A 27,690-nucleotide genomic window follows, 5' to 3' on the forward strand; every position below is an offset into this window, starting at 1 on the left:
GAGACTCGCTTGAGCCCAGGAGTTGGAGGTTGCTGTGAGCATGATGCCATGGCGCTCTACCCAGGGGGATAGCTTGAGGCTCTGTCAAAAAAAAAAAAAAAAAAAAGAAAGATGTGGAAAGAAAAGAGAAAGAAATGATGCTTTCTGGCTAGTCGCAGTAGCTCACATTTATAATCCTAGCACTCAGGGAGGCTGTGGTGGGAGGATCATTTTAGCTCAGGAGTTCAAAACCAGGCTCTAGGCAAAGTGAGACTCCATCTCTACGAAAAATAGAAAAATCAGCCAGGGCTAATGTGGCGGGTGCCTATAGTCCCAGATACTCCTGAGGCTAAAGCAGGAAGATTGCTTGAGCCCAGGAGTTGGAAGTTGCTGAGAGCTAGGCTGACGTGGCACTCTAGTCTGGATGATAGAGCAAAACTCTGTCAAAAAAAAAAAAAAAGAAGATGAAAAGAAAGAAAGAAAAGATACCCCTGTTATAAGCAAGATACAATCTCCAGGAATGTCCAGGAGTGGTGAGGTGGGAAAGAGAATACAGAGAGTGGTCAGGAGTTCAGCCTTTACACTACCAAACAAAAGAGACAGCAGTACCTATGGAAGAGAGGGAGTCTGGTTTAAAAGCCACCCAAGAGGGGCAGGCCTGTGGCTCAGTGAGTAGGGCACCAGCCCCATATACCGAGGGTGGTGGGTTCGAACCTGGCCCTGGCCAAACTGCAATTTAAAAAAAAAAAAAAGGCTCAGTGCCTGTGGCTCGAGTGGCTAAGGCGCCAGCCACATACACCTAAGGTGGCGGGTTCGAATCCAGCCTGGGCCCGCCAAACAACAATGAGGGCTGCAAACCGAAAAATAGCCGGGTGTTGTGGCGGGCACCTGTGGTCCCAGCTACTTGGGAGGCGGAGGCAAGAGACTCGCTTGAGCCCAGGAGTTGGAGGTTGCTGTGAGTTGTAATGCCACGGCACTCTGCCCAGGGGGACAGCTTGAGGCTCTGTCTCAAAAAAAAAGCCACCCAAGAGCTGTCCATCCTGATGGTTCCTAGAGTCGAGCATAGATGAACATTTCCAAGAGCACAAAGGAGCTGAGGGCTCAGAGACACTGAGAGAAAGATCGTGCTGAGAATTCATGGTTCAGGGTGGAATAAATCAAGGCCTATGCCAGCTAACCAAGATTAAGAGGTAAGGCCTGCTCCTTAGAGTTTGGGATAGTTACCTCTAATCTTGGCTAGCTGGCCTAGGCCTTGATTTATTTCACCCTGAACCATGAATTCTCTCAGTAAGGCTCTCTCCTCAGTGTCTGAGACAGTGACTAGGAGGCTAACTTTATTTTATCCATGTATCTTCTACCGAGGTCTTCTCAATCAAACATTGAAACTCACAGGCTACTGTAGGCTACATTTGGCATTGGTTTCCTCAGAAGGATATGGGCCAAGGACAGGCAGTCCTCTTCCATGGGGGTCCTTTCAATAGTCCATGCAGCAATCCAGAGTTCTTTTCAGCACCTCACAAGACAGCTCAGGAGCAAGGAGATGAGATATATATCAGCAGGTGTGTAAGTTGCCTTGACTTAGAAGCTTCTTACACACAAAAGCCAATATCTCTTGTGCCAGCTGCAAAAACATACTTTCCAGAATCCATGCAAGAAATCCGTTCAGTTATAAGAATCATTGCAATTAGGGAAACATAGTGTGGTATCCACACAAATTATTTAGTTTACATAGTTCCAGTCCAAATGCAATTCACCAATCACAAACAATGTTGCCTAGAAATATCTAACATTTTATTCTTGCAGAATCCTGGTAAGGTCAAATTCTCATGCAGAAGGGATGTGGGGTTATGTTAACACTACCCACACCCAGCAATAAATCAAATCTGGGGAGGAAAAGGAGAGGTGACATTGTACTGCTGAGGGCACTTCTGGTAAGATGAACTATATCTGAGGATAGACTGGCACAGATAGCCAGCTTGGTGCATGACAGGGGTTATTCATGTTCATTTCATGGAGACTTTCTATGTTCTGTGGTTTCTTAGGTGACCTTAGAACAAGACTCCAGAATTAAATTCCTAAAGCTTTTAGGATACAGTAAAGATGAACTGCAGAATAAGGTAAGCTGCTTTTTATATCATAAACATGTACTTATTGCAGAGAACAAGAGAATTGTGCCAGAAGAAACCCATCCCAGAATACCTCTTCCAGGGTTTAGTTATTGCATATCTGAGCATTTTTCCTCCTGGAATTAGGCTTTTTCTCAGGAAAATATATTAAGGATCTTGGGATTCCAGTTGGTAGGGTGTGGAAATAAGTAGAGCATGCAATGCTTGTTTGACTTTATTCTGAAAGAGTGGTACTCGTAAATCTTTCTCTGCAGGTAGCCACATGGTTGAAGAGTGACTTGGGGCTAGGTGAGAGCCCTCAGCCCAAGGGAAGTGACCTCAACGGTAATAGACAACAGGCTTTCTACAGCCAGGTGTGTTAGGAGCCCACTCAGCTTTACCTAGATAGCATAGGAGACTTGCCTTCAGGGTGTTTTCCTCTTCCTGGCCCTTTGCTTGCTCTCAGTAAATGCTCAGCTTATGCTGAAATCTTCATACTCCACACTCTGATGGAACCGGAGTGAGACACAGAGTCCATAAGCTTTTGAGCTGGAAGTGATCTTCATCTTAACCATGAACTAGGGCCCTTCCTAAACTTTACCTGGTTATTCTGTCAGTTATATGCACTAAAGGCAAAATAGTTGTGCTCTCAGAGAGCCAGCTCTCTGCCTGTATTCTGTTTATTTCCTAAGTAGTCTTCTATCTTTCTTTGTACAGGCCTCCAAACACACTACAGGGGAAGCCTCTGCTTCCTCAGCCTTTTTTGATGGGCTGGTCCCTCAAAACATGACTCCGTGGGAGATCCCCATCACAGAAGGTACCCTGATCCTCTTTTTTTTTTTTTTTTTTTTTGAGACAGAGCCTCAAGCTGTCCCCCTGGGTAGAGTGCCGTGGCATTACAGCTCACAGCAACCTCCAACTCCTGGGCTCAAGCGAGTCTCCTGCCTCTGCCTCCCAAGTAGCTGGGACCACAGGCGCCCGCCACAACGCCCAGCTATTTTTTTGGTTGAAGCCGTCATTGTTGTTTGGCGGGTCCGGGCTGGGGATTCGAACCCACCACCTTAGGTGTACGTGGCTGGCACCTTAGCCGGTTGAGCTATAGGCGCTGAGCCAGGTACCCTGATCCTAAGCAAGAAAAACTCTGCTCAGGAATAGGTGGGCCCAAAGTTTGTGAACTTGAGACATTCCTTTCTTATCCCCCTTTCCACTACCTCAAGTGCTGGGTGGGTCTCTTACCAGTTAGAACCCTATCTGGTTGGAGATTTTGATGTACGGGTCCTTCCTATGGAAGTCCTTGTACCAAGAGCTTTTTTCCTATCCTTGTCTTCTTACTCCAAGGAATGTGACTCTGCCCATGGTGACCAAGAACACATCACACTGGGTGGTGCCTATGGCTCAGTGGGTAGGGCACCAGCCTCACATACCAAGGGTGGTAGGTTTGAACCCAGCCCCAGCCAAATGCAACAGAAAAAATAGCTGGGCGTTCTGGCCAGCGCCTGTAGTCCCAGCTACTCAGGAGGTTGAGGCAAGAGAATCGCCTAAGCCTAGGAGTTGGAGGTTACTGTGAGCTGTGACACCATGGCACTCTACCAAGGGCGATAAAGTGAGACTGTCTCTAAAAAAAAAAAAAAAAAAAAAAAAGAACACATCACACTTGTGATACTGCTACATGAGTTACCTCCCTGTCTTTAGTTATTACTAGACCTGGGCACCCGTGGGACTTTATTGCCAAGCATTGATACTTGAGGGTTGTGTTTGAAGCAAGGCAGGCTCAGTGATATAGGATACAGGGGTGTGCTGTGAGCCCTTCAGGGGACAGGAAACTAGGGTCTGAGGGCAGGCTAATGTGGAGGGGCTGACTCCCCTACAGACGCTGATGGACTCCTGAGCCAGGCTCTCCTGCTTGGGGAACTGGGCCCTGCTGTGGAGCTGTGTCTCAAGGAAGAGCGCTTTGCTGATGCTATCATCCTGGCCCAAGTTGCAGGAACAGATATGCTGAAGCAAACCCAGAAGCACTACTTGGCCAAGAGAAAAACCAAAATCTCCCCGGTAACTGCCTGTTGTACAAGAGAAGAGAGGGAATTACTGGGACCTTGTCAGGGAGTATCTACCTGTTTCTCTCTCTCTTCTAACTTCCCATACTCCACCATCAGCCCCTACTCACTGGTCTAACAGGAAGCCTATGTGTGACTCCTACTGCCCATACTGGCTGGAGGGCTGATGGCCTTCTTCCCTCTCTGCCCATTACAGCTTCTGGCGTATGTTGTACAAAAAAATTGGAAGGACATGGTGTGTGCCTGTAGCCTGAAGAACTGGAGAGAGGCACTGGCCTTACTGCTGACATACTCCAGCCCAGAGAGATTCCCTGAGCTCTGTGGTAGGTGTGGCTCCAGCCTCGAGTCAGTGGAGACTTATAAGCAGGAGGCAAAGGAGCAGCCTGAGCTCCAGGAGGCCAGGCCTTATGGGCAGGGCTGCGGCCTGGCTCAACCTGTGTTAAGAGACTGTAGCACATGCTCATGCTTTTAGTGAAGATCATTTATTGTTCTGTTTTACTTTGCCTTGTCACATCATGAGGCAAGCGCTTTGCCCTTCAGTTGTAGAATAGGATGAACCTCAGTGTTGTCTTAAAGCCACTCTAGCTACTTGTCTCACAGGTCAGTGTCCTCCACCTGTTACAAACAGGAAAAGAACAGCTGTGCCACTAATGAAGTTTTCTTCTTTCTGCAGACATACTGGGAACTCGCATGGAGCAGGAGGGCAGCAGCGCATTAATCTCTGAAGCCAGACTGTGTTACGTGTGCTCAGGGAGTGTGGAGCGGCTGGTAGAGTCCTGGGCAAAATGCCCCCAGGCTTTATCCCCCATGGCTCTGCAGGTACCCCTCCTCTGCAGGGTATACAAGGCCCTTAAGAGAAGCTAGCAGTGGAGATAAGCAGAGATATCAGAGGCTAGTCTTCTGGTTACAGACCAGAGCCAAGGTGTTAGGGAAGAGTGAAGGCCCCATTGTATGGAGTCTTCACTCAAAGGTGAGATATTACCTCCTTCCCTCAGGGGAAACTAAGAAGCAGCTGCTTAGGTAGTACCTTCAAAATTTTTTCCCATTTGGGGTTTGAGTAAACAAGTTTATTCAATATTTGAGGAATTGTGAGCTTGGCCCTTCTAATGGCTGCTGCAAACATTTGTGTGGATCTAAACTACCAGGTGCTCTGCAGGTAACCAGAGCCTAATGGGTCATATACTAATGGTGAGACCAAATTTACACTAGAGGGCAGCGCCTGTGGCTCAAAGGAATAGGGCCCTGGGCCCCATATACCAGAGTTAGCAGGTTCGAACCTGGCCTTGGCCAAAAACTGCAAAAAAAAAAAGTCATGGTAGAAACAATTAGTATAACAGGGTCTATGGTTGATAATGTACTAGCAGGAAGGGTATAGAAAGGAAAAGAATGCAGATATGTCAAGAATCTGAGACCAAAACAAGCCCAGTTGAATCCAGTCTTAATGGCTTGGGAGGTGAGGCCAGAGCCTTTCTCTGTCACAACTCTTGTATTTCATCATCTGCTGACTTTTCCCGGGTACAGCCACGTGCCCTCTGCCCATAGGAAATCCCTGGGTGACCTGCCCAGACTTAGAAGGCAGGATGTGATTTAAAGAGAGCATTACCACTCTCATCTTTGGTCCTGTAGGACCTGATGGAGAAGGTGATGGTCCTTAACAGAAGCTTGGAGCTACTACAAGGTCGTAGTGGGGTGAACCCAGGCCCTGCCACAACCCACAGGGTCACTCAGTATGTCAGCCACCTGGCAGCACAGGGCAGCCTGGCAACTGCCATGAACTTTCTACCCAGTGACTGTGCTCAGGTGAGTGGGGCCATGTGGAGAGAGAAAACCACTTTATTCAATCAACTAACACCGAGCACTTCCAGGAACCATGCCAATGCTGAAGCTGCTAAGATAGATAAAATCTAATTCCTCATGCAGGTCACATTCTACTGGGGAACAATCAGATGTCAATAACTTTTAGTGCTAAAAAGAAACTTATACTAAGTGCTGTGGGACTCTAGGGAAGGGGCTGATTTTCCCTGGAGAGGTCAAAGAGGGCTTCCTGATGGTTAAAACAGCTGAGCTGGACATTCAAAGAAAAGTAGCTTACCAGCAGATGTAGGACATTCTAGGCAGAAAGAACAGCAAGAAGGAGAGAGGTATGCAAGTGTTTGCTAGGGACTAGGGATTAGGAAACTTGGAGTCATTTAAGGCGGCTAGAATATAGAGGGCCCCCTGAAGTTTGACTGTTGTCTGGAGCCAGGCTTGTAAGAAAGGATGTTTGATTGTTTTTATTTACTTAACACACCCCTTCCTTATCACAACTCATAGCTACCAGTACAGCAGCTGAGAGATCGGCTTTTTCATGCCCAAGGTTCTGCTGTCTTGGGCCAGCAGCCTCCCTCTTTTCCCTTCCCCCGGATTGTTGTGGGAGCTACCCCCAACTCTAAAGAGACATTATCTCACAGATTGGGATCCCAGCCTTCTCACCAGGTAAGACCTTGTTTGTTTATTCATCTAAGTATGCACCAAGAAAGAAAAAAGAATAAGTTATTTGTTAATTCATTTGTTCATTCATTCAAAATACTTATGTGCCAGGCATGGTTCTAAGCACTTGGAATATATTAGTGAAAATAACTGATGAAAATTCTTGACTTCATGGAATAGAGTCAGTTGTTTTTCTGGTAACTTGTTTGTTGAATAACTACTAGACTCTTAAGGACATAAAGGTACACAAATCCTGATCCTTGCCCTCAAGTCACTCCTAGTCCAGTAGAAAGACAGATATGTGAAAAATAACTATAGTAAAATTCATAAATGCCATGATTAGGGTGTGACAAGCTGCTGTGAGATCAGGTAGAAGAAAGCATTTTACTCTGTGTGTGGGGAGCAAAAGGGGGTAGTTCAAGGAATATTTCAGAATGAGCATGATGTTTGATCTGAATCTTGATTGTTAAAAGTTATTGAAGCAAAGGAATTGGGTAGGTAAAGACTGTTTCAAGCACCAGGAATAATACATACACAGAATGTAAGTGTATTGGATCACGAATGAGTGTTGAATTTTGTCAGATGTTTTTTTTTGTATCACGTTCTAGGATGATATGATTTTCCTTCTTTAGCTTGCTTGTATGGTATTGATCGATTTTTAAATATATGTATATTGGACCAGCCTTATATGACCTGCAATAAATTTCACTTGGTTGTAGAGTATTATTTTTGTATACATTGTTAGATTTGTTTTGCTAAAATTTTGTTGAGGATTTTTATATCTAAGTTCATGAGAAATATTGAGCTACAGTTTTATGTTATCCTGTCTTTGGTGTTAGTTTTAGGGTAATGTTGGCCTCATAAAATGAGTTAGGAAATGTTTCTATTTTCTGGAAGAAATTGTGTAAACTTTTGTGTTAATTCTTTGAAATTAAAGAGAGTCACTGGTAAAATTCTCCAGTGACTCTTTTTTGGAATATTTTTAATTACAAATTCAATTTTTTTTAAGTTACAGGACTACCAAAGTCTTCTTTTACTTTGGCTGAGTTTTCATAATTTGTGGTTCTTGAGAGATGGTTCGTTTATGCTAAGTAAAATTTATGAATGTAAAATTATTCATATTAATTGTATTCCTTTATTATCCTTTCAATGGCTTCAGGGTCTGTTGTAATATTCCCTATGTTGTCTCTGCTATTGATGACTTATATCTTCTCTTATTTTATCTTTATTAATATTTATAAATGGTTTATCAATTTTATTGATTTCTTTTCTAAAATATAGTTTTTCTTAATTTTCTCTATTGTTTTTGTCTTTTCTTTTTCTTTCTTTTTTTTTTTTTTGAGACAGAGTCTCAAGCTGTCACCCTGGGTAGAGTGCCATGGTGTCATAGCACTGAGGAGCTCACAGCAACCTCAAACTCTTGGGCTTAAGCAATTCTCTTGCCTTAGCATCCCAAGTAGCTGGAACTGTAGGCACTTGCCGCAATGCTTAGCTTTTTTTGTTGTTGTTGTCGCAGTTGTCATTGCAGTTGTCCTTGTTGTTTTAGCTGGCCCAGGCTGTGTTCGAACCTGCCTACCCTGGTGTATGTGGCCAGCACCCTACCCACTGAACTATGGGTACAGCCCTGTTTTTCTCTTTCCAATTACTTACTTTCCTTTCTCCTTTCCAGGAGCTGACTGTTTCGTTTCTTCACAGGTTCCAACTCCATCTCCAAAGCCAAGTCTTTTCACATCTCAATCATCCCTAGTGACGTCCTTGAGACCTTCCCATCCTAATCCTTATCAGGGTTCTAGGATGCAGACTATAAGTGACTACAGGGTACCTGGGCCTCAAGTATCCCAGCCTTTACCTTTGGACCCTAGGACAAGACCTGGTAAGTAAGTGACTAAAGATTTGTCTGAACAGAACACATATGTCTCAGGAAAGCAATTGTCATGGCCACCATGGATTTGGGAGGCAGTATGTCTGTCTAGTGAGAGGGCTTAGAAGTTTAAGTCTGAATTCCTAATTCTATCACTTACTGACTTTGTATCTTTGCCAAATTTTAATACTAAAGTAGTTGGTTATTTCAATGCTACAGAATTGTTTTGCAAGTTAAGGAATATAGTTAAAAGTCAATATTTCCACAGTTCTTGCCCCACTTTGTATGATAAATTATAAATCTCTATAAACATGTGTTAATCATTTATTATTATTAGGTTTTTAAATTGCTGTCCTATTCCTCCCATATGTGCTCTATGACTCTGTTCTACTTCAGCTCTATCTCAGCCGCAGCTGTTAGGAGGGCAAAGAGCTCAAGCTCCTAACCCTGTGGGATTCCTTGGAACATGGCCTTTTCCTGACCCTCCTCCATCCATGGCATCCCTAGACATCATGCAGCCTGGCTCTCCCTCCCTGCCTGAAACTTCTAGACTGCTTCCTCTGCTTCCCATGAGACCACTAGGTCCCAGCCCCATGGTCTCCCAGCCACCAGGCCCTCCTGCCAGCTTCCCCGTGGCATACCCTCCCAGAGGACCAGCTGTTCCATGCTTTAGCACCCTCCCAGCCACTGCTATCTTGACTCACCATCCAGGTCAGTCTTCCTTCCATGGCTTTCCTCTTCTGGGTTGCTTCCTCCTTTTCCTCCCCTCTCCACTCTTACCTCAGGAGTTTTTTTCCTCAGTGAAGTGGGACCCCTTGGTTGGAGAGTAACTGGGAGTATGGCTGGTCTGCAGAGGGAGGTATTGCGGACTCCAACTAAAATAATTTTTCTAGCCTTCAGAAGAAAAATTTCCAATGTTCCTGTCCATGCCCCTGAAAACCTCTTACCTTGTTACTCTGCAGCACCTCAAGATTCCTGGAAAGATGCTCCAGCCCCCAAGGGAAACCTCCAAAGGAAAAAGGTCCCTATGTCTTTCTTGACCCACTCTCTCGTATATTCACCTAGTCACCCACATTCTAGTTCTTGACAGAATTCAGTCAGCCCTTCCCTGCCTTGGGCTGTCCTTGCTCTTCTCCCACTCACTCTTCTGCCCTCAGCACCTACTTCTTTCCCTCTTACATACACATACCAGTCTTCCCATTTCCCAGTTTCCCTCTCATTCTTCTGTCTCCTTATTCACTATTAATTTCTATCACTCCCCAAAACTAAGGCCTATGTAGTCTCTTAGCTTATAGACTCGTGTGCCTTTATTTCTCTCCCTTTAGCTGCCAGAGACATTTATGCCTCCAGCACCAATTACTGCTCCAGTTATGAGCCTTAGCCCTGAGCTACAAGGAATCCTGCCCTCACAGTCCCCTGTCTCCAGTGTGGGTCAAGCTCCCCCAGGAGCCCCAGGAGAATTCAGCTTGCAGGTGACAGAGACAATGTGTTCTCCTCCCCTGGGAAATCTGTCACCCCTCCTTGGTTGTAGAAAAGTAGGGAGCATGTTAAATGGGCCTCATTCTTCAAGGTAGAGGCAGTCTCTAAGCTGAAGAAAACTGGATCGGGTACCGGGTATCCTTACTGCAGAGAAGCAGGGAGGGTGCTCCTCCCCTCAAATCTGTTCTTCCCTGATGGGAACAGAGTGATTCTGAGTCACTGAGGAATAGTCCTTAGAGAAGCCATGAGAAGTTGAGATTCCCTGTCTTTCTCCTGCCTCTGTCAGCAACTGCCACCTGAGAAGGTGGAAAGGAAAGAGCTGCCCCCAGAGCATCAATCCTTGAAGACCAGCTTTGAGGCACTGCTCCAGCGCTGCGCCTTGTCTGCCACTGACTTAGTAAGTCTGAACCTTCCCCACGATGCCCCTCTTGTGCCCGTTGCTGGGTCTAGGACCCCTCAACCAGTTCCTTGTGTGACTCTTTTCTCACTGTCCCTAAGCATGCTGTCTGTATCTTGTATTTATTTTATGTCCATGAGGAGTAGAGGGGAGACTGACATTCTGGTCTGAAGTCCAGCTCCTTCGTAGCAGGACCCAATAGCATCAAAACTTAAAGGCAGCAGAAAGTCTTAGAAGGAGGGTAAAACCAGTAGTGAGGAAGCCTGTAGTCCATTTGCTGGCTGTGTCAGCTTGAGCAGGTCACTTATGCTCTTTGGGTCATTTCCTCCTCTATGAAATGGAGCAAGAAACCTTAGCCAATCTAGCTCTAATATATTGTGATTCTTTATAACCCTTTGTAGTGTTAGATTTAGGGGCTAGGATCAGAATCTATTTCTTGGGGCTAGGCACAGTAGCTCATGCCTATAATCCTAGCACTTTGGGAGATAGAGGAAGGATTATTGATTGAGGCTAGGAGTTCGAGACCAACCTGCACAATAGTGAGACATCCCCCCCCCCATCTCTATAAAAAATAAAAAACTTAGCCAGGCATAGTGGTACAAATATGTAGTCCCAGCTACTAAGGTGACTGAGCCAAGGAGGATCACTTAAGCCCTAAAGTTTGAGTGAGCTACAATGACACCACAGCACTCTAGCATGGGCAACAGGGCAAGACCCTGTTTTTTAAAAAATCAATTTTTCTCCCTGTAGAAGACAAAAAGGAAGCTGGATGAGGCAGCCCAGCGTCTAGAATATCTATATGAGAAGCTCTGCGAGGGGACAGTAAGTACAGCTAGATGTGTTCCCTCTGCCTCTTGCCTCTCTGCCATCCCCATGGCCAAAGGAAGCCCAATATCTTTTCTTCCCATAGTTCTCATCATCCTGGGTCCCTATAAAGTACATACTGGACTAGCCTTCAGGACTTGAATCCTCTTATCCCTTCTATGCTGCCAGAATAAAGTCTGGGTTGGGCTTGCTAAGCAAGAGTCAATCTCTTCACAGCTCTCACCTCATGTCCTGGATGGGCTCCATGAGGTTGCCCGATGTGTGGATGCAGGAAGCTTTGAGCAGGGCCTCACAGTGCATGCCCAGGTGGCAGGCTGCAGCAGCTTCAGTGAAGTATCCAGCTTCATGCCTGTCCTGAAGGCTGTCCTCAACATCGCTCATAAGATGCAGATCTAAACCAGCCAGCCTGTCTTGCCAGGAGGCCACTTCTGCTATTATATAAATCTGCCCTGCAGAAAAGGGGGAATTTTGGAACAGATTCTATTTATTTTCTCCAGTCCTCTTCACTTGCTGGCAGGAAGACATATGATGCTATAGGATTAGCTCCAAACCAGTTGAGTGCCGGCTTTTTACCTCTTTATGCTTGGCCCTCTAGGATCTATCCCAGACTCTCTCAGCCCCGGAAGCAGGGTATTGAGTCAATTCTTCACTTTCCCTAATGCTGCACTCTAACAGAACCTAGGGCAGGATATCTCCTCCCCCCAGGTTATTCTGTTTAAGTGGCCTGTGACACAGTGAACAGGATCATTATTTCCAAGTCTATCTCCACTGTAACCTACCTTATGGTCTTTCGTTTTTCCTTTCTGTGGTTTATGATCCTGACCTTACCTTCTCCCTGCCTCTGACTCACATTTTCAGTCCATATTTCTCTGTAGCCCAGGGGCTGGGGTAGAGCTGACTGCTATCACCCTTTGAGCAAGTGATAGACATGAGGGATAGGTGCTAGCAGAACCAAGAGAGGAAACTTTGGTCTCATCTGCCAGCATTAAGGATGGGCTAGGTTAGGTAAAAAGTAAAAGTGGTGAACTGTCTTTTGCTGGAGGCTGCCTTAGGCTATTAGATAGAAGCAGAGGGACCACAGCCTGTGGGGAATGGTCCTTGACTCCACTTATGTTTCAGCCCTGGCCCAAGGCCCTAGATTATTCATCCTGTGATTATAATAAGCCCAGTTCTGGAACAGGAGCCATATTAATGAAGTCTTCTCTTCCAGCACTGCTCCTCAAGGGTTGGGGTCTTTCTCTCAGCCACAAGTCTCAAGGCTCCTTTCCCTGGTTGTATTTTCATTTGCTGCTTTGCATTTGATTCACAGATATACTTAATGGTGCAATAAAGGCACTTGGATTTGTTTTCTTCCATCATGTCCCAATCATTGTCTCCTCTGGGCCCTATTTTGCCATTACCTCTTTCTAATCCTCTTTGTTCTTGCTTCCTGCACCCTAGTAAAGCAGGGGAGACGCTTGGCAAGAGAGAAGACATCAAGAGAGTTGAAGGAAGGTATCCATTCCACTGAATTAGGCTGCAAGAGTCTCTCCTGGCAGCATTTGTGGCCAGTCTGCTGAGTATGTGTGTGTGTGTCTTCATCCGTGCCTGACTCAGCTCCAGGGTTTCCCCCATACCACTTCAGGGCTGAGCTCAGCTGCACAAAGGGACTGGGTGTGAAGCCAGGGGGTAGTAGCTCTAATCCTGTTGTAGATCCCATCATGTCTGCAGGCTAGATGTGTGTGTTTGGGAGGGAGGGATTGTTAGGCAGTATTTGTTTGTAAAGCCACTTGCTCTTCAGATAATACTTGCACTAACTTCTATTGATGAAGCAGTGTGAGCCCCAGCAAAGTCCTTTCCCAAAGTGTCTTTGAAGCCAAGAGCCCATTGAAGGGAAGAAAGGCTGGGAGAGGGGATTAGTTTGTTCAGCAGCTGTGAATTTCAGTGGGAGGTTGATGAACTCCGAAGTCTTTGTTTAAATTAAAGGGGGGGAGAAAAAAGCCGCTGCTGGAGCGAGAGCCCCACTTGGGGCCCTGAACTAACACAAGGAGAAGTCTGAGCTGCAGGGAGCTGTGTACTGACTGCGAAGACTTTTCCCAAACACTTTCGGAAAAGGTGTTGTGAGAAGAGAAGGGGGCGGAGTGGCGGATTAGCATGTGAAATGAAGTTTTCATTGACTCCAGTGGGGGTAGAAGGCTATTTTAATAGCATTTTGTTCCCCTATTTTCTCTTCTTGAGCTCTTTAGGGATATTGTTTTGTTAAGATGGGCTTTCTTCCCCCTTCTTTCCAGTCTGAGGATTGCCTCTATGGGAGCCAACATAAATATTTCTCCTCCAGGAATGCGGGTTAATTAAAAGGAAATGAATGAGTGGAAGCATCCAATCCAGATCCACAATAGGCAAGTGCCCTGGCCTGCCCTCCCCTCCCACCACCAGCAGCACCACCAGCGCCGAGGATGACCCTGTCTCTGTCTTTGCCCCAACCTGCTGCTAAGGCCAGTTGAAGCTGGGATTCTTTTCAAGAAAAGAAAGGACTGCCTGTGTGTATGCTCACAGGCCAGAGACAGGAAGGAATCAGTGTTTTGCCCACCCCAACCAGTGTCCTTGTCACTTCTCAGGACCTCCCTCTGCTTCTGTCCTCTAAGGGAGACAGATGGGCTCCTGGAGAGCACACAGAGGAGGGAGGGGAACTGTGTTCCAGTACTTAGCCCTTAGTAACTTACTAGTTGGAGGAACAAGCCAGTCATCTTTCTCAGCATCTGTTTAAATCTATAAAACAAAAGATTTGACTAGCTGACCTCAAAGATGTCTTCCTAAGCAACAGTCTTGGAGTTGTCCCCTTTGTAAAGGCAGCATAGCCCTCACAACTGAACACAGGATGAGAACCTTACCTCCATGAACGCGGAGATGTTGGTGTGCTGCTCACCACTGTCTCACTTTAGTCATTGTTGAATGAACAATATATGAATGGATAATGCACGAGGGGGGAAAAGCAATACAGATCTAAGGTAGCTCAATCATGTTTTCTTTATAGAACTTAAATGAATCTAGTATGAGTCATATCCATTTAGGGATATAAAACAATAACCTATGAAAGGACTTTCTGGCAGCATGACATGTTTAGAGTACTGACCTGGAATTACCGAATATGAAGCACAATGGTTCTTCTATGTTTATGCTGACAGCCTTCTGGAGAATTTAGCATTGTACTTTTGTATTTTCTAGCTACCTTGCCAGACTTCCTGTACATTATCAATAATTCTGCCAAGTGGGACACCTAGGTTAGTATTTGCTTCTGCTTGATAAAGGAAGAAGGTGAGCTGGAAGATTCAAAGTCCACGAGAGAAGGTGAGAGAAGGAGCAAAGGGCCTTTCACTAGTAGAGATAAAACACTCAGAGACCCTGAAGGGAACTATATTCCCTGGTCAGGAAGGGGAACCTCTCTGCTCAGTATGTGTTGGTAGGACCAGATGACATATAGGGATAAAGCCACGGGCTTGGGGTCTGACCATTTGCCATGTCTCAGTTTGGAATATGGGAGACTTTCCACTCTTATAATCAGCTCTTATGGTCTAGGCCTTTTTTTACCCACTTGGAGCCACATTTCTGTGCTTTCTCCTACTCTGGGAGAGGAGGGTTGAAGATGTCTCATTACTGACCAGTTCTGCTTCAGGAGAACTGCTGGTGCCCAGACCCCCAACTGGCCTAGTGCAAGGAAGCTGGAAGTTCCTTGGGCTTCAAAGTCTATTAGATGATGACTGTTCCCTCCCCAAGGACTTGCCTTATTTTATAAAAAAGTCCCTGCTGTACTGCTCCTTTCTGAGAATAAAACCAGAAGATTCAAGCACCACAAGCTACAAGCTCTTAGCTACTATTAGTGGAATATTTGTATAGATGATTTACTAATCCTTGACAGATTAGCCTCAGTTAAGTCAAGATAACTACTTAGGCCATCAGGGAAGCAAGAATCTAGAGAAAATTATATCCTACCAAGCTGGGAGGGAGGAGAGAGTCTAGGGGTTATATCTTCTACCCACCCTTCAAGAATCAGTATCTTCAAGAATCAGTTCAGTACCTGGTAAAAAGGGAACATATCACAATAACTGCAATAAATTAAAGTTCAAGGTGCTGAACTTCCTATTAGCAACAGTTTCATTGCAGGAAGTTTATTTATTGAATATTCAATGCCCTGAATCCTGCCTGTTTGAGAAATCAGGTTAGTGGAAGGTCCCTCATTTCTTTTCTTATGCCCTGCCTTTAGACCACAGTCTGAATGGGAAATTGGCTTTATTTACCTCAGTCTTGACTCAGAGGAACAAAGATCCTTTGGGGAAAGAGAAGCGATAGTTTGTTGCTAGGAGGAAATAAGTGAAACGTGAAAGGATAAGATATGACTGGTAATCTACCCATACATAGTTTCTAGGCCTTTGGGATATATGTCTGGATTGCCTTGGGTGATTGTCTGTGAAGGTTATTGCCCCACTGGTAAAGTCCATTAGTGATGTGGTATCACAAGGATGAGTAGCATCCTTGGTATTCAAGTCAGCACTTAGGGTTCCCTCTTCTGCCATCTTCAACCTCTGCCTCTAGGAACACCCCCTCTAAATGTGCTTTTTCTCAGGCCAGTGTCCTCAGTTTCTCTTCAGGGAAAGAAGGGAAAGGAAGAAGAAAGAAAAAGCATTAGAGATTCCTGGGGAGTCTGGCAACAGCAGGGAATCAGAATACAAGAGGGGCTGTGCAGAAGGGAAAGGCAGCTATGGTGAGACCCGGGAGCAGACAATCGGTGAAAGAAAAGCATGGTTTTACCTGGGCCCTCATGTTTGAGAAAGTTCTTCCAGTTCCTAACACTCCATAGACTGATGGCCGGCTTTCGGGGCACCTATGGGGGGGGGAGGGGAACACTTATTCTCATCCTAGTCCAGGAAAGATCAATGGTTCAAAATCCTAAAACAGAGTTCTGAGACCTAAGTGTGGGCTGTGAGGAAGACTCAGACTGCAGAAAAATTGGGGAAGACAGGTTGCAAAGTGACAAGCTCTGGAGAGACTGCAGAGTCTCTCAGTCACAGGATACCTGGGCTTGGGAACGCGGGGGCCCCATTCCCGAGGTTCTTCTATTACTGGGGTCTCTAAAAGAAGCCAAGAACAAATAGGAAAAGGAGGCAGGAGAGGAGACCCTTAGGGTTTTCTCCCGGGTTTGTGCGCAGCGCCTCCCCGCGGCCGCTCTGCCCGACTACAGAAGTACTTGGTGACTCGCCGGCGGCACTGCTCGCAGCGGACAGCGCAACACCAGTGGAACTTGCAGTTGCAGCTAGACACGGTCTCCGCGCGGCGCTCTTCCACCGCCAGCCCACAGTCCCCGCACAGCCGGCGGCAGCTGCGGCGCTCCCAGCGGCCCAGGGCTCGCCCGCGCCGCAGGCACTCTCGGCCTTCGGTGCCCAGCAGACCCAGCGTTTTGTTCTCCAGGCAGTAATCTGGGGAGTCCTCCAGGTGCACCAGCTCTCGGGTGGAGATGGAGCGGAAGGTGTCGGCGATGGCGCCGCGGCCAGCCGCGCTGTTGCCAGCTCCCTGCAGCAGGTCCACCTTGAGCGCCGCGTGGTACTTCTCCTTCAGGTGCGCGCCCACCTCGCGGAACTCGGGCAGCTGCAGCCAGCAGGTCTGCGTGGTGCAGCTGCCAGACACGCCGTGGCACTTGCACGTGCGCTTCATGGTGCCCTTCACCGCCTGGGGAGAAAGCTAGGAGTCAGGCCCGGGATTCAGCGTGAGGCCAGCCCCCGCCCCCGAGGGACTGTGAGGCGTCTAGCTGGGCTGGCCGACTAATTGACCAGCCCGTTAGTTAACTCATTTTCCCATCTGTCAAATGATCTGAAGAGTAGTCCGCACCTGGGGCTGGCAGTGAACAGACTCACCTTGCGGCCAGCCTCGTTGTTGTGCAGGTTCATGGCTGCCCGTGCATCCTGTCCTGTTTCCAGAGCATCAACGAACTGCTTGGAAATCGCCTCTCCGAAGCCCACGTTATCACTGCAGCCTCCCCACAGCCAGCCCTGGCCCCCTGGAAAAAGTGCAGGAGGAGAAAAGGTCATCCAGCAGGAGGCCGCGAAGTCTCCTGGCCCGCTGTTTCTAATTGGGTTGGGGGGTCCAGTATAGGAGAGGATTAAAGTTGGGCGGATGCCCAGCGTCTGGATTAGTTTCAGTCTACGTTTGTTTTTATCACATTTGCACCCCTCTTCCACCCTCAGCCAATCCCCTGCTCAGAGCTTCATGACGTAAGTAGTTGCTGAATGGATTCTCTCAAGGTGCGAGAGCGCTTCTCGCTTATGGTGCTCTACGCAATGGTGCACGTGTCCTGCCGGCGATTGAGGTCTGGACAAAGACTGAGAGGGAAAGACTGGTGCAATTGAAATAATATGGAGCAACCAAGGTGGAAATTCATCGGTAGGGCACAGAGGATAGGAGACAGCAAGGTAGGTGAAGAATAGAAAGTATGCGGGCCCAGAGAAGGAACAGAGGATGGAGTCTCCAGAGTCTTGCTCCTTTATAATTGTTGTTATTTGTAAATTAAGGAAACCACTCAATGGGAGAAGAGGTTCCCAAACTACGTTTAGTCTGGTTTGTCTCTGTAGGGTTTGGGTTCAAATTGGTTCGCCCATCTTCAGCATGCTTTACTCATATTAAGAAGTACACAACTTTACTTCACCCCACCAGGCTACCCACCACACTGTCATTCTTTAAGTGAATTTAGCTGGCCTGTCCTACCCATCGCCACATTACTACTCACCTAGTTGCCCATTGCGGGAGTCATCACAGCCGCAGTTATCAAAATCTCCAAGGCTGCAGTTTCTAGTTAGAGTGTACATGACTCCAGCAGAACTGATGGCATGTACAAATGCTGTCTCTCGGTTAGCTGGAAAGAACCAAACATCTGGAGAGTTAGAGGTAAGTGTTGTAGCTGGAAGAAATATCAATCATGCTACGTCCCTTAATAACATCATTATGCCTTCCTTTCCCAGTTCCATCCTACTTCCCTATCTTTAAAATGTGTTTCAGCATCTTCCAGGGTCTGCTACCTCCTTGGCCTTAACCCTCCCTATTCTTCCTTCCTGTCTCTTCAGGCCACACATTTTATGACTAGGTGAGTAGGTTATTGTTGACATACATGACTGGAAAGGATTTAGATGGAAAAGAGCCTGAGGAAGAAATCAGGAAGAAGATGAATCTGAAGGCTGGGTTATAGAGAACCCATTCCTACTTCCTTTTGGAGCACTGGAGCCTAAGAAGCATGTGCAGCTGGTCTTGTAAAAAAACCTCTAATTGGCAGTTCTTTCTCTTATTGGCATGGCCGCTCTATGTTCTCTATAGAAATCTAGTCTGCAAGTCAGTTTCCACTTGCCCAGTACCTCTCTGCTGAGCCTGCTGAAGGAAGGGGCTAAGAGATACAGGGATTATGACCCCCTACCTTCCGATGTTACTTATATTGTGAAGAAACTTTTAGCCAGATGGGAGGCCAAGGATGGTATGGGATTGGGGGTGTGGAAAGGTCCATTTGTTGAGCAGTGACAGTGTCAGGGAAGAAAGAAAACAACCTCTATAAATATGAAAGAGGAGATGAAAAGGGAAAAAAGATGGCTCAGCGCCTATGGCTTGGGTGGCTAGGGCGCCAGCCACATACACCTAAGGTGGCGGGTTCGAATCCAGCCCGGGCCCACCAAAACAACAATGACGGCTGCAACCACAACATGGCTGGGCGTTGTGGCGGGCGCCTGTGGTCCCAGCTTGGGAGGCTGAGGCAGGAGACTCACTTGAACCCAGGAGTAGGAGGTTGCTGTGAGCTTTGATGTCACAGCACTCTAACCAGGGGGACAGCTTGAGGCTCTGTCTCAAAAAAGAAAAAAAAAAAAAAAAGGAAAAAAGACCTCAGGAGATGACCAGAGAGAAGACAGCAGGTAAAAAATAAGGGTGGAGAGGTGTCAGAGGGCCATCCCTAGGGTCAGGGGCTCTAACCTGTGACCAGGGGCCCAGGGAGCTGTAGCACAGGTTTTTCTTACCACTGCGAAGCCCGCCATGGCTGGACAGCTGCAGGGCTCTCTCAGGGCAGTTCCAGCGGTCCCAGGCAAACTGATATTTACATTCTTCAATACCACTCTGAGCACCAGCTGCCACACTGCTGGAGTAGATCAGGTAAGCCTGCAGGGACACAGAGGTCAAAATTTGGACTGAATTTAGGAGACATTTGCTCTAACTTGGTCAAGCACCTCTCTTCCCGCCCAACCTCCCAGCCCAAAATAAAGACAGAATAAGCACTTTAAACATGCCATCTCGTTTAACATCACAAATAACTTTGCAAAACAGGCACCATTTTATAGATTAGGAAACTGAGGGTCAGAAAGGTAAAGTAATTTGTGTAAGGTCCCACAGCTGACAAATAGCAGGAATGAAACTCAGTTTTCTCAGATTCTTGTTTCCACAATCCTTTATTCAATCTACTGCCTCTCCAAAGATGAGACCAAATTACGTAAGTCAAGAAATTACACCTATTCTTATTCCATTATTATCTTAGAAAACAACATTTTGGAGCCGAAACTGTCCCTCCATGTAAAGATCCTATAGTACAATCCCCATAGTGTAAAGATGGGACATTGCATCTCACCCTGGCACTGAGAAGGCTGTTGACGTCTATGAATCTGGCCATAAATTTAGAATCAGTGCTCCTGAGTTCTTATCTTGGTGCTGACATTAGTCTGCTGTGTGGTTTAGGGTGTGTCTCTAACCCTCTCTAAGCCTCAGTTTTTCTATCTATAATACATATAGCATAAAAAAGATGTGGATACAATGAAAAGAAATATGTATGGTCTTTGATCAACAAGTGAAATCCATATTAATGAAAGAAATTTTGTCTTACCTTTGGACCAGTCATCAGGAAATTGTTCACTGACCTAGAAGGGGGGGAAAAACCACAAAGTATAACAGAGAGACACACCAACTTGTTTCTGCTTCCAAGAGTTATAAAGATTACTTCAGCAAATATAATTGATACAAAGAAAGGGTAACTAATTTCACCAAGGAAACATTATGCACAAAACCTACTAAACATATAGTAAAAAAGAATATGAATAAAAGTAGTATGATTACCTTGAATTTTTAAAGTTAGTTAAAATTCCCCACATCATAAAAAACTTGGATATAATATTGATCATTATCTTGCCATGGGGTAGAGAGAGAGCTAGCATTAACTCACAACTGTGTGCAGATGCTCTTCTCTCAGCATTTTACATATGGATCTTGTTAAATCCTTACTGTCTCAGGTATTATTACCTCTATTTTGCAAACAGGAAATCTGAGACTCAAGAAAAGTTAACTATATGTCCAAGTTCACCCAGTTAATAACTGAGGAAGCATGTTCAAATCCAGGTTTGTCTTACTCCATGGGATTTTAGAAGGATAGTTCTCTAATCAAGAAGAGATAAACAGTGGAATATCTTTCTGGGGATTGAGTCACTATTAAATTCCAAACATATACAGTCTGAGTCTGGAAAATGGTTTCACTATTTCTTTTAAAACTACAAATAGATATGCCACATGACTTAGCAGTTACACTTTTGGGTGTTCATCCCAGAGAATTTTGTATTCAGGTCCGAGTTGCTGCAAATATCTAAAAATAATTTTTTAACTAAAAAAAAATAAATTTATACTCAGATGCTCATCATACCTGGATGCTTTAGCCCCAAATTGGAAACTATGGTGAATGTTTTAAAGACCTGTGGTACGTCCATTACTCAGCAATAGAAAAAAAGGAATGTCATGCAATTATGGATGCTGAGCCAAAAAAAAAAGAAAAAGATATGGACTCTTGCTAAATGCAATTGAGAATTTGGATGAACCTCAAGGAAAATATATTGAGTGATTAAAGCCAATCTCCAAAAAATACATGCTGCATAATTCTAATTATGTAACAACAGGGAAGTAATATAGAGCTGGAGAACAGATTAGCAGTTGCCAGGGATTGGGATGGGGGTGGTAGGCTATAAAAGAGTAACAAGAAAGTGTCTTGATGACAGTGGTCATGGTTATACAAGGCTACACAAAATTGCATCAAGTTACACACATACACTTAAATATGAGTATCTCCAAGTGTATGTAAAAATGGTGAAGTCTGAACAAGTTTTGTGGATAATGTACTCTAGTTGTAAGATGGTAACATTGAGGGAGGTTAGGGGAAGGGTGCATGGTACTTTCCTATACATTTCTGTGCATATTTTGAAGATCTACAGTTACATGAAAATTAACAGTTCAATATGTGTACATACATGATCTGCAGTGGTAGAGATTTGGAGAGTGACTTCAGTATTATTTGAAAATTAATCAAAATGTATTATCTATTATCTTTTTTTTTCCATTCCATTACTGTGTAAGAAAGTAACATGGGAATCATTATGTATCATTCCATGAAAGTTGGTGTACCTCTGCAATTCTGAAGGCCTCACCAGAAAGGGGACTGGAAATGAAACAAACCAAGAACTTTTAGTCTCTTGTCCAAGGTCAAAAAGGCTTGGCTGACTCTTTTCATAGAAAACACACACTAGTTGGGCATGGTGGCATACACCTGTACAACAGACTTGGCACCCATAGCACAGTAGTTACAGCGCCAGCCACATACACTGAGGGTGGTGGGTTGGAACCTGGCCTGGGCCAGCTAAACAATGACAACCGCAACAAAAAATAGCCAGCCATTGTGGTGGGCACCTGTAGTCCCAGCTACTTGGGAGGCTAAGGCAAGAGAATCGCTTAAGCCCAAGAGTTTGAGATTGCTGTGAGTTGTGATGCCACGGCACTCTACCAAGGATGACATAGTGAGACTCTGTCTCCACAAAAAGAAAAAAAGGAAATAAAAGAAAAGAAAAGAAAGAAAGAAAGAAAGAAAGAAAAAGAAAGAAAGAAAGAAAGAAAACACATAGAACATCTAAAATGTGAGTAGTATTTAGGCCGGGTAGGGTGGCTTATGCTTATAATCCTAGCACTCTGGGAGGCCAAAGTGAAATGATTGTTCAGGGGTTTGAGACCATTCTGAACTAGAGCAAGACCCCATCTCTATGAAAAATAGAAAAACTAGCCAGGCATGGTGGCACACACCTGTAGCACCAGCTACTCGGGAGGCTGAGGCAAGAAGATTGCTTAGGCCCAAGAGTTTGAGGTTGCTGTGAGCTATGATGCCAGAGCACTCTAGCCTTGGGCAACAGAGTGAGATTGTCTATAAGTAAGTGAGTAAATAAATAAATAAAATGTAAGTAGTTTTGGGAAAACAGTATTAACAAACTGGGAGGCTGCCATATCAGGAGAAGAAAAGATTTCTGAAAGAGATGTAATAAAATTTAGAAAATCATAACAGACTACAAAATGTAGCAAAATGTAGGCCCACTTTCTAAAGATTGGCAGACTTAAGTCAACTGAAAAGAAGTACCACTGCATCAGCGGTGGTATTATAGTATCAGCAAAGCAAAAAATAATTCAAAATTATTTAAATAAATTCACAATTGCCAAAGCCATTATGGGTTTGGAGATAAATTTCTGATCCTTAAAGAATGATGTCAGAGGAGTCAGCCAGGCCCTTTGCCTCAGGGAAAGGAGCCTGATCTTTCTCTGACTCAGGAGGCCTCTCTTGATGTTAGGAATAACTTCCAAAGATTTTGGACATTAGCAGGTCTGACAGAGGCTAATTCCCATTTTCCAGAAGACAGACATTATCTGTTTGAAAGAAAAACAAAACAGAACAAAACAAAACTAGAATGACAAAAGAGAAAACTTTGCCATAAGCCTGCATGAAGATTCTTCCTGTGAGAGGATTCTAACTTGGAACACAGTGACGGGCAGAGATACTAGAGAATTCTTTTTTCCTAGAAGATCCCACAATATGTATGTATTTATTTTTAGGACATCTGGTACTTTTCAGGATGATCCTACATGCAAAGATTTGTATGATGTGCTGGTTTAACCCAACTGATTGATTAATCAGATTTAATTGGGCAGCTGTTATGGGACAAAACTGTATGCCTTATTTAGACAATATTCCCATAAAGTGACTTATATTGTTAACCTTTGAGTTATTTGCAGACATATTTGAATCATCTGACTGGTTTACTTATATCCAAAATACCCTATATTAAGAAAAGATTGTGTGACCTGTGGTGAGCACCAAAGGAGGGGCTCTTGTTCTTGATTAATGAGACAATGACATTAATGAGACCTCCTTTTAGTGGGTAAAATATAGATCATAGAAAGCATAGCGAGTGTGTGTTGTAAGAAGATGTAAAGAATTTTAGCTTTTGCATGGGTGCTACCTAGGGACAGTCAGGGCTGAAGGAAAGATGACCGATAGTGGCTTCTTTGTAGACAGAACATGGTATGACCAGTATCTAGATGGAAGAACAAGCTTCCCACTTCCCATGAGGAGTGTCATTGCTGATGACACTCTAGACTTTCATAGCCAATTATATTCTTTTTTTTTTTTTTTTTTTTGAGACAGAGCCTCAAGCTGTCCCCCTGGGTAGAGTACCATGGCATTACAGCTCACAGCAACCTCCAACTCCTGGGCTCAAGCGAGTCTCCTGCCTCCGCCTCCCAAGTAGCTGGGACCACAGGCGCCCACCACAACGCCCGGCTATTTTTTGGTTGCAGCCGCCATTGTTGTTTGGCGGGTCCAGGCTGGGGATTCGAACCCACCACCTTAGGTGTATGTGGCTGGCGCCTTAGCCGGTTGAGCTATAGGCGCTGAGCCACCAATTATATTCTTGACATATCCCCGCCAATGTTTACTAGGCATCTCAAACTCAACATGTCCAAAACTGAACTCCTGATCCTTGCTGCCACCACCTCAATCCTCCTCCTTATGTAGTATTCTCCATATAATAAAGGACAGTTCCTCCTGGTTGCATAAACAAAAACCTCAAGCGTCATCTTTGATTCATTTTCTTCTCTCTCATCCTATATCCATTCTGTTCTCAAATCCTACCAGCTCCAAGCTCCAGCTCAAAATACAACCAGAGTCTAACTAGGTTTTGTTTGTCGGTTTGTTTAGAGACAAGGTCTCTGTCACCTAGGCTGGAGTGCAGTGATGCCACCTTAGCTCACTACAGCCTTCAATTCTTCAGTTCAAGTGATCATCTTGTCTCAGCCTCCCAAACACCTGGGAGTACAAGTATGGGCCACCACACTTGCCTAATTTTTCTATTTTTTGTGGAGACATTCGGTATGGTGGAGTCTTTCTCTTGCTCTGGCTGGCCTCAAAATCCTGAGCTCAAGCAATTCTCCTGCCTCAGCCTCCCAAAGTGCTGGGAGTACAGCTATGATGTCTAGCCTAACCAATTCTTTTTTTTTTTTTTGAGACAGAGTCTCACTATGTCATCCTTGGTAGAGTGCTGTGGCATCACAACTCACAGCAACCACAAACTCTTGGGCTCAAGTGATTCTCTTGCCTTAGCCTTCCACATAGCTGGGACTACAGGTGCTCACCACAATGACCAGCTATTTTATTTTTTTTGTTGTAGTTGTCATTGTTGTTTGGCAGGCCTGGGCCAGGCCCCAGGTCAGCCCATGTATTTGGCTGGTACCCTAGCCGCTGAGCTCTAGGTGCCGAGCCCCTAGCCAGTTCTTAACACCTTCACTGTTGTCACCCTTGCTCCATCATGTCTTGTCTGGATTGCTGCGAGACCCTACCAGTTGATCTCCTGCTTCCACTCTTTTTCTGCCACCTTCTGTTCTCAAAATGATTGGCCCCTGTAAAGATTAATAACTTTAAAATACAAATTAAACTTTGCCTCTCTCTGCTCCAAGTGTTCTAATAATTTCCTATCTCATGCAGAATAGAAGTCAAATCCTTATTGTGGCTTATAAAAATCCTTCCGGCCTCCCATTACACCTCTGAGCTCATCTGCTTCCCACTTGCCGCCCTTCTCCTATCCCACTGTTCTCCTTGCTGTCTAACACACCAGGCACTCTCCAGCCTCCATGTCCCTGTACTTGCTATTCTCTCTTCCTGGAATACTTTTCACACAGACATCCACATAGCTTGTTTCCTCACCTACGTCAAATGTGTCATGCTCCTTCAGGCTTTTCTTCATCATCCTATTTAAAATTGCAACTCCTTCATTCCCCTTCCCTGCTTCATTTTTTTCTATGGCACTTTTTTTATCATCTGAACGTTTTGTGTTTTACATTTTTTTAATTGTTTGCTTTCTCCCACTAGACTGTCAGGTTCATTGAAGCAGAGTTATTTTGTTTATTTCATTTTGTTCATCAAGTATTACCAGTGCTGTGAGAAGTGCCTGGGAATGAGAAACAATAATGCCCATCAACTCAGGAATGGATTAACAAATCGTGGTACTTGCACACCATGGTATACTATCCAGCCATGAAGACAGATGTTGACTTCACATCTTTTGTATTATCCTGGATGGAGTTGAAACACATTCTTCTTAGTAAAGTATCACAAGAATGGAAAAGCAAGTATCCAGTGTACTCAGTACTAATATGAAGCCAGTAGATGATCTAATGTATGCCCAAAGAGGAGAAAAACTCATTTCAATTCAAGTTGGGGGGAGGGGTGTTAAGGGAGGGAGAGGGGGATGGGTTGCCCTCACTGAATGGGCATGGGGTGGGGGTGTTTGGCACACCTTTTGTGTGTGGGACATAACCACATAGAGAATCTACCTAACAAAATCAAATATTTTGGCTTGGTTGTACCCTCACATTAACCTGAAATAAATTTACTTTTCAAAAAGTAAAAATAAAAATCAAAAGAAACGCTTAATAAATATCTGTTAAATGAAAGCAGGATAGAATTCACATTTAGGATCAGGAGTGGGAAGAAATATTATCTAAGGAAACTTAGAAGGAGCAGCTATCTAGAAAGACAGGGAGATAGGAGAAAATTTCTCGTCCCTGCCCATGGTTTTAACAATCATGTGATATGATGTATCCCAGATCCGTACTTGAGCCCTGACTTCTATCTTGAGATCCAAAGCTCCATTCCCAAATGAACACTAAGTTTCTCTACTGGGAATGTTTCAATTCTAAGATGGTACATCTAAAAGCTAACTCCTCTTTCTTGCCATACTAGCCACTTCTCCTGAGTTCACTGTTTTATTTATGGGACCACTATTTTCCCAAGTTTCTCCCTATCTGTTTTCACCATCTAATCAGTTACCATGGCTTGTGTATATTGCACCCCCTTTTACATACCATTTCCCTCTGTTCTACTCTCACTATCACAGTCTCGGTTGTGGCCTCCAGCCTAGACCCACTAGAAGCTCTACTAACTGATGAATTATAGTCTTTACTGCATTCCAGTCAAATACATAGTATGCAGCCAGATTACTCTTCTGAAAGCCTGATTTTGATGTCATCCTTTGGCTCAAGAATCTTCTATAGTTCTCCAACTTTCAGCACTCAATACCCTCCCTAATCTGACCCTACCTAACCTTTTACAGCCTTGTTTCCCATTAAATATTCCTGCTTGGCTAATCCTCTAGTCCAGCTGAACCAGTTTCTATTCCCAGACATCCCTGCTTCTACCCTGAAAATACCCTGTCTTATATTTATTTTTTCTCAAGAAGACACACTAGGGCTTATTTTCAGGGGATGTCTTCCTCTCAGTGCCGAAATGCATGGCATGGCTATGCAGCAGATCTGCATAGTTACGCCCATCACTAGGTCTTATTATCGGGGTAGGGCTTATATTTAACAAATGCATAGAAATCCTGCTAGGGCTTATTTTTTAGGTAGGTCTTTTTTTCAGGGAAACACAGTATGCTTTTGCTCATGCTGTTCTATTAAATCTTACCTATCCTTAGCATTTTCAATCAGTAGTGATGGGACAACTGCATATCCACATACAAATGAATGAAGTTGGATCCTTACCTCACACTGTGTACAAAAATTTATTCCAAATGAATCACAGACCTAAATGTAAAACTCTTAGAACAATGCATGGGTATGAATGTTTGTGATGTGGGATTAGCCAGTGGTTTTGTAGATGCGATATTAAAACCACAAGCAACAAAAGAAAGCATAGATAAATTGGAAGACTTCTTCTTTTTTTTTTTTTTTTTTGTAGAGACAGAGTCTCACTCTATTTTCCTCTGTAGAGTGCCATGGTGTCACACAGCTCACAGCAACCTCCAACTCCTGGGCTTAGGTGATTCTCTTGCCTCAGCCTCCTAAGTGTCTGGGACTACAGGCACCCCCCACAACACCCGCTATTTTTTGTTGCAGTTTGGCCAAGGCCGGGTTTGAACCCACCACCGTTGGTATATGGGGCCAGCACCCTACCCACTGAGCCACAGGCACCAATTTAGACTTCTTCTAAATTAAAAATTTTTGTGCTTCACAAAACACCATGGAGAAAGTGAAAGGACAATTCACAGAATGGGAGAAAATATTTACAAAGTATATGTCTGGGCTCGGCGCCTGTGGCTCAAGCGGCTAAGGCGCCAGCCACATACACCGAAGGTGGCGGGTTCGAATCCCCAGCCCGGGCCCGCCAAACAACAATGA

General features: G+C 44.9%; 2 protein-coding genes across 8 annotated transcripts in view; one reads left to right on the plus strand and one right to left on the minus strand.

Annotated features, from left to right (window-relative positions):
• The window catches only part of SEC31B (SEC31 homolog B, COPII coat complex component), a 31,725-nt gene extending 19,203 nt beyond the window's left edge, over window positions 1–12,522 (plus strand). For 5 of the 7 annotated variants that reach the window (XM_023511723.1, XM_023511722.1, XM_023511728.1 and 2 more), the window contains 15 exons: window positions 2,022–2,096; window positions 2,360–2,458; window positions 2,802–2,901; window positions 3,955–4,133; window positions 4,335–4,461; window positions 4,812–4,957; window positions 5,765–5,938; window positions 6,452–6,613; window positions 8,303–8,480; window positions 8,865–9,179; window positions 9,431–9,489; window positions 9,794–9,940; window positions 10,234–10,344; window positions 11,095–11,166; window positions 11,386–12,522. In XM_023511723.1, coding sequence (XP_023367491.1) covers window positions 2,022–2,096; window positions 2,360–2,458; window positions 2,802–2,901; window positions 3,955–4,133; window positions 4,335–4,461; window positions 4,812–4,957; window positions 5,765–5,938; window positions 6,452–6,613; window positions 8,303–8,480; window positions 8,865–9,179; window positions 9,431–9,489; window positions 9,794–9,940; window positions 10,234–10,344; window positions 11,095–11,166; window positions 11,386–11,565 — 2,124 coding nt within the window. In that variant the 3' untranslated portion in view covers window positions 11,566–12,522. The remainder of the gene's footprint in view (window positions 1–2,021; window positions 2,097–2,359; window positions 2,459–2,801; window positions 2,902–3,954; window positions 4,134–4,334; window positions 4,462–4,811; window positions 4,958–5,764; window positions 5,939–6,451; window positions 6,614–8,302; window positions 8,481–8,864; window positions 9,180–9,430; window positions 9,490–9,793; window positions 9,941–10,233; window positions 10,345–11,094; window positions 11,167–11,385) is intronic. The other 2 variants (XM_023511725.1, XM_023511726.1) reach the window with 2 other exon arrangements.
• Window positions 12,523–15,865: 3,343 nt separating this feature from the next.
• On the minus strand, window positions 15,866–20,569 carry WNT8B (Wnt family member 8B). The gene is made up of 6 exons (XM_012803543.2): window positions 20,565–20,569; window positions 20,045–20,078; window positions 19,191–19,329; window positions 17,924–18,049; window positions 17,055–17,197; window positions 15,866–16,869 (listed from the first exon to the last, which is right to left on the minus strand). The coding sequence occupies exons 1-6, from the start codon at window positions 20,567–20,569 to the stop codon at window positions 16,324–16,326; spliced, it is 993 nt and encodes a 330-aa protein (XP_012658997.1). The 3' UTR covers window positions 15,866–16,323.
• Between the last annotated feature and the right edge of the window lie 7,121 nt (window positions 20,570–27,690).

This window comes from Otolemur garnettii, unplaced genomic scaffold (genome assembly GCF_000181295.1).
Source record: "Otolemur garnettii isolate 467f Iridium unplaced genomic scaffold, OtoGar3 scaffold00021, whole genome shotgun sequence".
Lineage (NCBI taxonomy): Eukaryota > Metazoa > Chordata > Mammalia > Primates > Galagidae > Otolemur > Otolemur garnettii.